The sequence below is a fragment of the Eupeodes corollae genome, chromosome 1, assembly GCF_945859685.1.
Source record: "Eupeodes corollae chromosome 1, idEupCoro1.1, whole genome shotgun sequence".
Lineage (NCBI taxonomy): Eukaryota > Metazoa > Arthropoda > Insecta > Diptera > Syrphidae > Eupeodes > Eupeodes corollae.
In genome coordinates this window covers 416,987-430,184 of record NC_079147.1, presented here as the reverse complement: position 1 = coordinate 430,184, position 13,198 = coordinate 416,987, and the positions used below count along the sequence as shown (strand labels likewise).

The window sequence follows — 13,198 nt, the reverse complement described above, 5'->3', positions numbered from 1 at the left end:
TAAGTTAATTAACATCCGCAACAATCGACAACATGCAGCTCTCCTTAGGGTAGTATCTTGATAACTCCGCATTAAGTTTAAATTGCTCGCCCGCTGGGTGTTATCAACAGCCTGCTATTACAAATGTTTTGTCAGTTCTGAAAAATTAAGGCCAAGAAAAAAATAAACCAAGAAAAAAATTTGAATAATTTCGAAGTCGGATTTTCGTCCCTCATCGTTCTACGTCAAGTATCTAACGTGAGTGCTGTCAGTTAAGGGCATAGCTTCGAAGCAGTGCCGCATTTATTAATACATACATAAATAAATATATTTTATATGTTTTTCACCACTATTACATATTTAGACGAGGATGCTGTACGGACGAAATTAAATGCCCATTACATTCCTTTCTTAGTGAAACTGCCAAAAAATCACTCGCAATCCTACACTTTTTAATCTGATTCTATTATTTTTTTAATAAACAAATAAAAAAAAACAATAAACTTCCTCCTTAAGGAAACAAACAAAGTCGATTTGCGGTTAATACTTAACTTACAAACAATTATTGTCCAAAATTTGAATTCGGATATTTTGCTCCGTTTGTCGCACAAACCGTTACTGACTCATAGTTTTGAAATTTTTAATAATGGAAAAAAGAGCACATCCAAAATTTTCTGTTTTCAATGTCGATGTGAAATATTTACCGCTTTTTCAAAGTTGGTACCAGTAAAATAAAAAAATTAGTTTAAAATACAAAACTACAAATTTAGGAAGAGAAAACGAGTTCTCTAGTATCAAGAAATCTTAAAGTGAACTAAGGTCCAAGTGTAGGAAAGTATGTTAAGTGAAGTGACATTAAAACAACTTCATAATTTGTGTCATGTTTTCAAACCTAACGAACCAACCATTTATGAAATAAGGAAGCATGTATATTGTAATTTATGAAATAAAATAGGCCCCAAGAACATTAAGTGCTACAGAACCGAGTTCTTAATCCGGCACTGCTTAGGGATACTCCACTCTGGGTGGTAAGTGGAAAAGGACAAATTAAAAATCAAATTAAAACTAAAAACGGAGGAAAATATTTTAATTTGGGGTTTGCAAAAGCGCTTTTTGTGTGAATGAGTATATATCTATCTTTTTGTGATTTTTGGAGTGTCCTTTTTTCTGCTCGATTACTTACGAAATGAATGGAGTGTAAATCTGGCGACACAAGATGAAAACGGCAGCTGCTCATTTTTTGGATACCATTGTTACAGTTGTTGCTGTTGCTGCGAATGGATTGTTAATGCAATTGTGATGTAATTAAATTATATGTTATTATTTTCCTCCCTTGATTCAATGTGGAACGGACAATTAAAATGAGGAAAGACATTCCTTTCCAAACAAATGGTTTAAATTCAAAGTTACATTAAAATTATTATCATCATCAGCTCTAAGAATGTGGGGTGTTAAGAGAAAATAATGATTATGGGGAATCGTTATAGAATCATCACTCCCTCACACATGTCTTACATTTGTTTTTACTTTGATGAGTTTAGCGTGTGAACCAATTAGTTTTAAAAATTCTTTTCTCATACCGATTGTTGGATGTTATAACAATACTCATTGTGTGAAAATCATTAAATTTTAATCGCATCAATAAGTTTATTTTTATACATATGTTGTATGAATTTATGGTTTTTCTAAAATTTCAAAGCCATCAATATATGTCAAATTTAAGTTTTGGTAATTGTTATGCGGGTTCTTGTTCTCATAGCACGAATGCCAATGTCTGCAGCCTAAAATTTTTCGACGAAAGAAGATAAATAACAAAATGTTGTAATGAATATATAACTATCAGAACAATAAACGTTTAGTCAAATTTTAAAGATTTGATCATAATCACAAATCAAAGATTTTTTTTTTGTCAAATTCGAGTACGTAATATAAGACGCACAAAAAGTGTACGCATTCATTGCCTTAAACTAACCCACAAACAGCAGTTTAAAAAGAAATATTTATGTCAAGCGAATATGTATTTCATACCACCGGAAATCAATAATTTAAATTTATCTTCAACATAATCGAACGAGGTTTGTGTGAAAAAAGCACTAAACAAATATTCAAGCAAATCGATTTACTTATTTATGTCCTTGGGTGACAAATGATTTACGATATAAGACTAGCCATGAAATAATATCAAATGAAAAAGAGCCAATTTCTAACAGTTCCACACATTGCACTTCAACTTGAAATAAGGCATAAGATAGCATACCCCCTCTTATAAATACTTCAATGCTTAGACGCCTCAATAATGCTGTGTACAAATAATAACACCAACTGATGAAAATTGGTTTTATTCACAATGCAAAAGTGAAATAAATCCAAATCCAAAGATCCGATGAATTATAAACAAAATATTACAATTTGATGCCGTGAAATGAACTTAACAGAAATACGTGAGACCAACTTTCGAAAATTTTCCATATCACACTTTTAAGATAATATTTACTTTAAGAAGATCATATCAGTCCCAAAAACTATAATAGCTTTCCGATAAATAAACTTCGAATCTACAAAATACGTGTTTACTATACCAAAAAAGGTCTAGTATCAAAAATAAGCCTAGATTATTAAGCTTCATTTATTCTGCATTGGAATGTAATAAGGATGAGATCATATCATAAATCATATGAGAACAAACACTACCTCAACTAAATCATAAGATTGTACATGATAATATTTAACTTTAATCCTCTATTCAATCTGAATTTAAGTGATTTCAAGGAAAAAATAACTCTCGAGAAAGTTTCAAGATGTCCCTGTACTCTCTAAATGATCTGAAAGCCCCCTTGTACACTCCTTATTTTTCTACCATCAGCAAAAAAGCAAAAAAAAAATCAATTTTCCTTGCGTGACAGAAAAAGTTATTCAACCTTCTTGGTTCTATAGTTCGTGGCCAGAATAATAAGTTTTACATGGAGTTGGACACAGATCTTAAATGTTTACGCTTCATTTCCATCAGGCTCGATGCTCTGCCATTGCTGCCCTCATTTCTCTTAAACAATTTTCTCATTTTACCGACATAAGAAGAAAATTGGCCTTTCCTAAAGGAACTTTTACCTCTATGAAACTAGGAAGTTATAGATGATTCAGCAAAAGGGGAAACTAATTCTGCAACATTTGTATGCCCTGCCTCTACTTGTATATTTGTCAAGCATCAGGGGGTTGAATTGAATTGAAATAAGTGGTGTTTTCTGGTGTGGAGTAGGTAGATGTTAATTAAAAGGTAAAATCAACATTTAATGAAGCATTTGATTTAAGCAATTCCTAAATCAATCTACCTTTTCATCTTTTATGTTTATAAGTAGTTCTGAATCCTAATTCTATCAACAATCATATACAGGTTTGTGTGACCTCCAAAATTTTCCATCATGATACTTACCTATATAATTCTACAAAACTGGCTCTAAATAGAACCGATTTATGTTAATTGTGAAATATACTTACAAAAAGCATAAGTCAATTACTGTACTAATTCTTCAGGCGCCTTTTATTGCGACTTGAGTTGGACATAATCTACAGCTTCGACATTTTGGCATCAGGAAAGTCACCAACCATACTCCACCTTATAATAAACGATACAAAGTTAATTTATTTTTGTGGCATCTATTTTTAGGACACTCAATCTAAATTCCCAGCTTTTTTGTTTCTCGTTCTCGTTAGGCGTATCTATATATACCATCACTCGTTGATACGCTATTGGATACCTCGCTATAAACTCGAACATCAGTACAAGTATAAGCAAATGTTGAATAGAAATAGCGATGTCACTGATTCATCTATTGGATCTCAGAGGCCTAGATTGGCTGTAGCTTGATATACATTTGCATAATTGTGTCGTATTGAACACAACAACGCCAACGATAGAAATAAATAACAGCAGAACAAATTATACGGCCACGCAGAGTAGTGGAACTGCAATATTTAGAAATTGGAACAAATTAAAAATATAAGAAAACAAAAAAGGGAATATTTTCAAACAACCATCATAAAATCAAGGAATTTTGATTTTAATTCATAAGTCAATGAAAAGTGAAATATACTTCCTAATTTGATTGCCAAACAATTAGGTCAGAAAAGCGTAGAATTAAAATATTAAAAGTAAAGTTGAAATCAATTATTTAATGAACATTGATATTGATGACAAGACCTATATTTATTATTTATAAATATCTGTTTATTATATACATTTGTCTTGATTGGATTATTAAACCAAATGCAGTACTCGATGTCCTTTCTTGTTAGGTTCGGTCAATATTACTTTGTAAAAGTAGATTTTCACTTTTTGTGAAGAAAGCAATAAATAAATGTTAGATCAATAGGGGCAATAAATTGATGCCAAAGTAAAAAATGTAAAGTTTGTTTGTTTGTTTGTGTACAAAATGTGCATATACATATTTGTATGCAAATCCCAATAAATTAAAACAACTACAATTTTACGAATTTGATTCCAATTCATTTCTATCTTTTATGAAAATTGCACTACTGTTTCGGGTAGGAGTATAAGATTCTGAAGAAACAACGCATGGTAATATACTTTTATTGCCTTTTTTCTGTATTCCTTAAAAGCCTTAGTAAACAAAAGTCCACATGCCAGGCGGGTAGTATTTTCACATTTGTTTTCTTCAAGTATCAGCATAATCAATAACTTATCGGAGGACGACATCAGCGATATAACATAGGTATTATAAGACTTGTATATGTTTGCAATTCAAACTAAAAAGGTTTTATGTCTTAGAAGGGTTGACATAGAGTCTCTTTTATAGACTTGAAATGATATGATAATATCTCCTCTCGTTTTTTCTTGTTTGCCTTACATAAAAAAAACTTATATTTAAAGTATGAGAGCTTTAAACAGTTTTACATCATGAACTTGGAACAAAAACTGATTTATTTATTTTCAGTGGGGGAATCCTTTCTTAATCTTACGTGCAGCTACAATATTCGTTATTCAAATACATTTGGACACTTGACAAAAACGTTAGTTTGAACTTTACATTGGACATACATAGATACATGTCTATTTCGGCCTTTTCTTGTCTTTATAATCTTTATTATATATTAATCTTTATTGAACTCAATCAAAACCTGAATGAATATTGAACCAATTCTTTTTTATTAGATGAATTTTATTATTATTATTTTTAAAAACTAGTATAAAAATAGATAGGTTCAAGTTATTTGTTGAATATTTTTTGATTTTGCACAAGAAAAATAATTGAGAAGAAAATTTGTAATAAACCGACAAATTATAAAAAGAAACCCATCATTAAAGAAAAATTAAAATTTGCAAATTCACACTAAAATGGAATTTTGGAAAATTCATAGTCGAGAGCATAACAAATGATTTTTAGATTAAATTAGATTTTGATTTTATTTAAACATACATTTTTAACAATAATTTGGCTAGAACAATCATTTAGTACAATTATTACAGTCTGATGATTAAAATTATAACTTTATATAAATTTAAAAAGAAAGTGCAGTTTAAGATTAAAACGCTTCATTTAAAATTTGATGTCTTAAATAAGTGGTGTTTTGCAATATGCATATAACTTTTTGACATCCATTTCCTGTAGAAAGCTTGTGATATCAGTATTTGAAAGAAAGTCACTGCCTAGGATAAGTCTTCTTATTTCTCTTAATATCGCTCATCGTCCAACAAAATGACAAAACATCCTCGCGCTTCTTCGAGCTGCACAGGGTGCATACAATTGGTAAGTCCTCACGGTGGGGAATGTAGTTTAGATTAAGGAGTTCTCTTGGTCGATAGTATATTTGTCGTGGAAGTAGTTTCTTTCCCTGAGATCGTAGTCTAGTCTACTGTAAATCATGCGGTGCTGTGAGCTTCTGGCTTGCTCTGTTTATTGTGTTCTTGAGGCTTCATCCAAACAAGCTTTTAGGCGATACAAAGTTGGCTTCTAAGAGGCAAGGTTACTGTAGTTTAGATCAACATCCACCTGTTCGGCTAGTTCTATCCAGCCTTAAAACCATCCACTTCGGGATTGGATTGCTTGAAAAACTACTTTATTTGGGAGACGATAACTTAACATATCCAGAGCTTTGAGGATGTAATGGACTAGCTGTTTTCGCCATACAAGTTTGTCAGTGAATGTCATAACAATTAACAATTTCTTAGCTGTTACAAAATTTTAACATAACGTCTGAACAGTGACAATCTGAGAAAGGACCTTATATTAATTCCTAGAGGGGGTCGGTGTTATATTTTTGTAATTCTAGTTTTAATGCTTTTTATCCATGCCAAACATCCTTTTAAAACACTAGAATTTTAAGAATGGGAATATTAAAAAGTTCTTTAAAAAAAGAGTTTATTGATTAACTCAAGAGTAATATAGAGCTACCAAAAATGGATTTATTATTTTACTTAATGAAGCTTGTAATTGAAAAAATACAATTTTAAGGCCAAAAGAACTGCTTTTGTTGGATTTAGTTTAGTCAATAATGGAAGAACTAGTTTAACTTATGTTCTAATGATAAGTTATACAAAAATGTGGTTACAAAACCCTTAGTTATTTACCTTGCATCAGTTTGTGAAACAAATATTTTCTCGATTTTGCCTTAAAGGTTAAAAAAGAAAAACGTTACAGACGAAAAACCCTTGCATATGCATGCATATTCCATTTGATGGGTTTGGAATGGGTATCATAGAGCATGTTAGCATCAAAACAATTTGTTTGTGTTTCAGGTACTAAAACATACAACATTTATCATTTAGGAAATCGAAGCACCTTCGTGATTTTCATTTTTTTTCAATTTCCACTTCATCACCATGTCAAAATTGATTGAAATCGTTGATTCTCGAGTAGGTACATAGGTATACAGCATTCGGGATTTATAAAATAAAAGATGTAGCTACCTTCATAATACAAACATAGGGGTGTCCCTTATGAATTCCCTTATTTAACTTATACATTTCTTACATGACGATAATATAAATTACATATTTGATTTAATCTAATATAAACATAAAATTGTTGATACAAATCTAAGGACTATGATTTTATTTTAATTTATGTGATTTAAATACCTTTTAAACTCGTAGACACATTACATACAAGTACGAGTACATATATGTTTTTTAAATGAATTTTGATGAGTTAACTTTTTTGTTTAGTTCCAGCACGACTTGTGTGGGCGGCTGTGGGAAGGAGTGTCGATCTTCCATGCGACCTAACCCCACCCACAGAGCAGGATTCAGTGAAACTACTTCTGTGGTTCAAGGACACAACAGGAATTCCCCTCTACAGGTATTGCATTACTAATTTATTTACTCAATGTTGAATGAATATACTTACACTTTTTGTGTGAATCGATTCGTCTAACCACTCAGAAAATTGATTAGCATTTTTCTATATTGATTTTGCGTTTTTAGCCCTTTGAGTTTGTTTTTTCCTTAAATGTATGGTACATTGTTTTTGTGTTTATTCAAATTTATTCGGGGTTAGAGATCTGTTGTGAGTTTTATATGTTGGCCATTTATAGAATCGTGGTTCAATAGTTCACATGTGGTTGTTTAGATTTCAATTTGCCGATCGAATCTCGAGTTAGAACCCACTGAGGAGTTCTACAACTTTGGATTTTCCGACATGTTGACAAAAATATCTGTGTAAATAAATAATTTTTAACAATAATGTTATTGTACAATATATACTTACATTGTATAAAAACCCGTTGTCACTTTGACCTACAGTAAATTATAAATAAAACATTTACATTTAATCACTTTATGTGCATTTTTTAAGTACCCACATATTTAGTTCCTATATAAATAATGTATTAAATTATTGTAAGCTGGATTAAAATAATATATTTCAACATTAAATAAATTGAACAAAATAGGAAGTGGAGATGAAAAATATTTGATACAATGTACAGCAGACATGGGATGAAAGTAGCTATAATTTGTTTTGGGGAAAGGGATGGGGAAAAGAGGTACGAATATGAGACAACGGCGATAAGTGTTAAAAGAAACTATAGTTAACAAATCAAACAATGAATTGAAAATCAATCAGCTGTAACCGATCAGATTATGGATGTAGCCGATATTGATCATACCATGGTAGATAGCGCTGGGCAAATCGTGAAACCTGTATTGAACGGCTTCGATCCTTTTCATTTGAGTCGTTTAAAAGGGACCAAACTAGAGACGCATATGCAAGACCTCTTTTGATCAACGTTTTTTAATCCAAGTGTCACATTGGCTTCATTAAAAATGTTGTCAACGTGGCAGCGAAAGTTGAGTTCGTTTTTACAAATGACATAATATCAAGAGAATATCAAGTTGTGGTACTTATTAAAATTATGTGTGCATGAAAATCAACAGAATTAGACGATCTAAAATGGACACGCTACTTTCTTTTAGTCAAATATGAATTCAGCAAATAATGAAGAGAGAAGAGAACTTTAGACTTTTTAATTTAAAAATAATGGATCTGTGAGAGATTTTGGCAAAGGTTTTGCTAAAAATAGTTAACAATTACGTCGATTTCATATCTTGGGTGATAGAATCATGCAGAGAACATCGGTAACAAATCCCATAAGATTTATAACAGCTGTTTTACCCATTACGAAACCATTTTGAATCGGAGACAGAATGGATTTTCAGTAAAAAGAAAACACTTTTCGCTACGAACTGTAGGTTTGCTATGGAGCAACAGATGACAAAGTCATTCGTGGGACCTCTTTATGAATTAGAACATTTCACGATTCCGGAAATATGATTTGCAAATAAGAAATTGGTAATAAGTGAGTCACGGGATGAATAAAACATGTAAAAACATTTAGCAGTCGTTGAAATGCGTTTTTATCTTTATAATTTTGATCCAGTTTATTTCCCAGGTTAAGAAGATACCTGCGTTGTTTATTATAACAAGATTTTGTTATCACTAATATGAAAATAAACTCTGACTTCAAAGGTTTGGAAAAAAACTACGGCTTTTCAGATTTCTTTGAGGATTGGATACAAACTCTGAGTTAACGAACCGTAAGCAGATTAATTGTCATAGACCATTTGTTTTGTAACGATAAGGTAAAAAAACAGTTGTCAGTTAATCATTCCATTAATTGATTAAGTAATTTCTCAGCTGTTTCAACATGGCGGGTCAGCTTTACATCGAGCAGTCTATGAAATTATAATGCACGTATGGGAACGTGAAGAAATGCCATGAATATTGGCGAAAATTATTAAGTGTCCCATACAAAAGAAAGGAAAAGCAAAGAAGGATCAAGTTTATCCCAGTCAAATCAATAACCGGTCAGATTTATACCCTTATGCAGGCGATGGAAAAATGTCTATAGAATTTAGTATTCCAACTTACCATCTGTTTATATGCTTTAAGGCTGCCAAGGATAGCATAGCCAGGATAGAACTGTACAAAGTCGGATTGTTATCCAGACTAATCAACGTCCTCAAAGTACATGGTTGCGTCGATTGAGATTGCCAAGATAGAACTATACAAAGTCGGATTGTTATCCAGACCAATCAACGTCCTCAAAGTACATGGTTGCGTCGATTGAGATTGCTCTAACAATCAAGGTAGTGGAGCATGAATTTGAAGTAGTGCAATAAAGATACTCGTATCTATGATGTTGGGACAAAAATTAAGCTCTATAGACTGCTGCGGTGGACTGGACACCTAGCTTGTATTAGTGAAGAGAAAACAGGTTGTAAAGTCCTTCGTAGTAAATTTTATGGACAGCGTGACAGACCATGCTTACGCTGGAGAGAGGCGGAGACCAAAACGAAACCTTGGTGTGTTCAACTGGATGCCGTCGATTCGCGATTGTTTGATCCAAACTCCTGAACTGCAGTGATATTTTCGATACTTCGACCAACGTCTCACGAATAATATAACATCACAAAACCAATACGTAGACTCAGGCGAGAATTACAATCTGAAAAAAATTGGAGTTACAGTAATCAAAGGGGATAAGAATATCCTTACCCTTATAATAATTATTCACAGTGCGAGCAATTCGGAAGGGAGGATTGGATTGGAAAGAAGATACCGATGCACTTTGGTTTTAAATGCCTGCTCATTGAGTGGAAAATATTGAGTCTGGTTAAGCATTCCACATTAAAAAAAATTCTGTACTTTACAATACGTCCCAAATTGGGCACAAGTGTTAACTGATGGGCATTCCTAAAAGAACCGGTATTACGGGTAAATTTTTTAGGCAACTGGCTATTTCGATAGAGCATTGTTTATGAAAATAGTGATCAAATTATACAGGCATGATACCTTACAGCGGTGCTCAAGAGATGCAAAAGTTTCAGTTAAACAACGGTCACCTATCATTTTTAGACCTCTTTTTTTAATTCTGTCCAAAGACCCCCATTTATGGGAATCGGACACGACTTCATATAAGTGATCAAATAAAGGGATAGAAGTTTCAGACCAAAAGATCATTTTGTAAAATAAAAAAGAGTGTCGGAAACAAAACGGAACCCTGGGGCACACCAGCGTTTATTTTTTGAATTCCAGACTTGAAACCATCCAGTACTAATTGTAAGGCAATCTCTAAACCAACAAATAAGAGATTTATCGATACCAAACACACTCGTTTTCGATAAGAGAACTTGGTGCCAAACTCTATCAAATGCTTTTGAAATATGAAGTGCAATAATCTTATTTCTCCATAACGATGTAAAGATTTGTTTCACTGTTCGGTGAGATAAACCATGAGATCACCAGTGGACCTATTGTAACGAAAGCCATACTGCCGGTCATTAAGAAGCTTCAGGACACGAGTTCGAAAGAAGATTAATTTCATAGAATCTACCTCTTCTGTATCATGAAATGTAATATAAAGAAATTCATTTTATTAGGCCTTTCTTAAAAAAAAACATCTGCGGTCTGAATTTCGATAGACTTTCATTATCAAACGAACTCAACACAATCAGAAAAAATATGAGTTCAATAAAGAATGAACATCCGTGACCTCGTTTTGTAATAGAAAAAGAAATGTACAGCTAACGTCTTTAAAGTAATAAAAAAATTAATTAAAGTGTTGGTATTTGTACCTACTATGAGAGTATGTAAGATTCAATTTAAATATGAAATGGTGTCCAGTTTTCAACGGCAATCCCTTCTGACTAAAAAAACTTATTTCATAGCATCATGGAGGGTAAAGTTTTCATTTTGTTTCCTGGAAATATTATTATGATGCACTGCAATATTTAAACTTAAGCCATATAAAGCAAAAAAAAGTAATTAATTATTTTTTAGGTTAGAAAATGACATGCATATTATTTCTGTTATGTATTATTCTTTTATTCTAAGAGATAAACTTTCATTTGTGAATAGCTTTGAGATAGGTATATCATTTTCTATTTATACATTTTCCACAGAATGAAAACTTGCATGGTCGGTTATTGAATTGGCTTATTTTATTATTTAACTTAAGGTCAGACATTTTTATAAAGAAACAGAAATTGTTGAGGTACGACACTTCAAGTATAATAATAGAAATGGGGTTTATTAATGTAAAAATAATTAATTCTTAATTTCGGAAGAAGTTCGTTTTTGAACCCTTTCAACATTGAGTTTAATTTAATTATTGCATTAGTATAATAAAACAAAATTAAGGTGTTTTCAAAAAATTATGTTTGAATAGAAATAAAATCACGTAAATTAAAATGCTTACTTTTTTAAACCCAAAACCTGGAAACTCCTCTCTTTTTTAGATTTTTGTTAAGAAAGATAAATTTCAAAATCTGAAAATCATTGAAAGTAGAATTTTTGCAACATTTATCTTCTATTATTCGTCCAATTATTCATTAAAATTTTATTAATTGTTGTATCTATAATTTTTCAGTCTGGATTCACGCGGAGGAAATGTCAAATTAGCACCTCATTCAGCAATAGCTAGCGATTTGGGGCAACGATTGTTTTTTTCAATCGGCGACGACCCCAAAGAATCAAGATTGCAGATTAGTGACGTCAAGACAACCGATGGCGGCGTCTACCGTTGTAGAATAGATTTTTTTAATTCACCAACACGAAACTTTAGAATAAATTTAACATTAGTAGGTAAGTTTTACCTTCTAAAAGGGCTTTATTCATGATGAAAACAAAAAAGAATGCCGAAATAAACTAGTGGACAAAATTAAAGAAGACCCGAAACTAATTTAAAATTCATTGAATCGCTGGTAAAATTTCAGCTGAGCTTTTTGTTTATAACTTTCGGATTGTATCGGGTTTATACTTAAAGAAAAGTTTAAACTTTTAATATCGTCTTACGATTTTTTCTTAATTCTTCAATTTGTTTTTTCTTGATTTGTTTAACTCTCCTCTCATTGTATTATTTTCTATTCAGTTCCTCCGGACGAACCTCGTATATTCGATGCACAGGGTAAGGAAATATCCCAAGTTGCCGGCCCTTTCCGAGAAGGATACGAACTTTTTTTATGCTGCCAAGTTAAAGGAGGTAAGTGATTTGTTTAAGTCAAACCCTTGTCACATTTTTCCTATTTTTTGTGGTCGTTGGGTGTACGACTATCTTCCCGTATTCCGTTCATTTTGCTGTAGGTATTTTCTTGTGTGAAGAATTTTCCTTTTTAATTAATCTCTGGGTAGAACAATAAAGATAGATAAACATTTATTGCAATGAGAGCAGAATCTAGTGCTTTTTTGGATCGATTAGATAAATGGCATGAAAAATGTTGTCTTGTTGGTCGTTGTCATCAAATTAAATGTTGAAATTTGTCATTCATTTGGTAATGCAGTTTTGATGATTCAATGCTTTGTATATATATTTGCTTTCTGGATGCATATCGTCGTTTATTTTTGTGTTCATTGTCCTTCAGCTCATAATGCAAACAAGAAATAGAAAAACATCAATAATTGTATTTATTATACTTTCTTTTGTCTCGAAAAATTCGCTTCCGAGTTTAAAGAGCACTATACATCTTTAAAATGTTTATTGCATTAATACAAAATTACGAGTAAGCTTTCTTTCAAGAATATTTAAGGAATCTTGTTAATACAGACTAGCTACTTAAAGAGATCAACGACAAACCATTTGCTGTTATGCTTTCTTTTATCGACGTACTTACTACAATAATGGATAAATTGTATTGTTTAAAGAAAAAAGACTTCTTATTTATAAAATGCTTTCCAATTAGTCGTTTCATTCTCAATGACCCGCTATT

The 13,198-nt window shown here is 31.8% G+C and overlaps 1 protein-coding gene across 6 annotated transcripts in view; it reads left to right on the top strand.

Moving 5' to 3' along the window:
• Positions 1–13,198, top strand: part of LOC129943412 (hemicentin-1) — an 81,162-nt gene that overhangs the window by 34,803 nt on the left and 33,161 nt on the right. For all 6 annotated transcript variants that reach the window (XM_056052846.1, XM_056052847.1, XM_056052844.1 and 3 more), the window contains 3 exons: positions 7,160–7,292; positions 11,863–12,077; positions 12,364–12,474. In XM_056052846.1, coding sequence (XP_055908821.1) covers positions 7,160–7,292; positions 11,863–12,077; positions 12,364–12,474 — 459 coding nt within the window. The remainder of the gene's footprint in view (positions 1–7,159; positions 7,293–11,862; positions 12,078–12,363; positions 12,475–13,198) is intronic.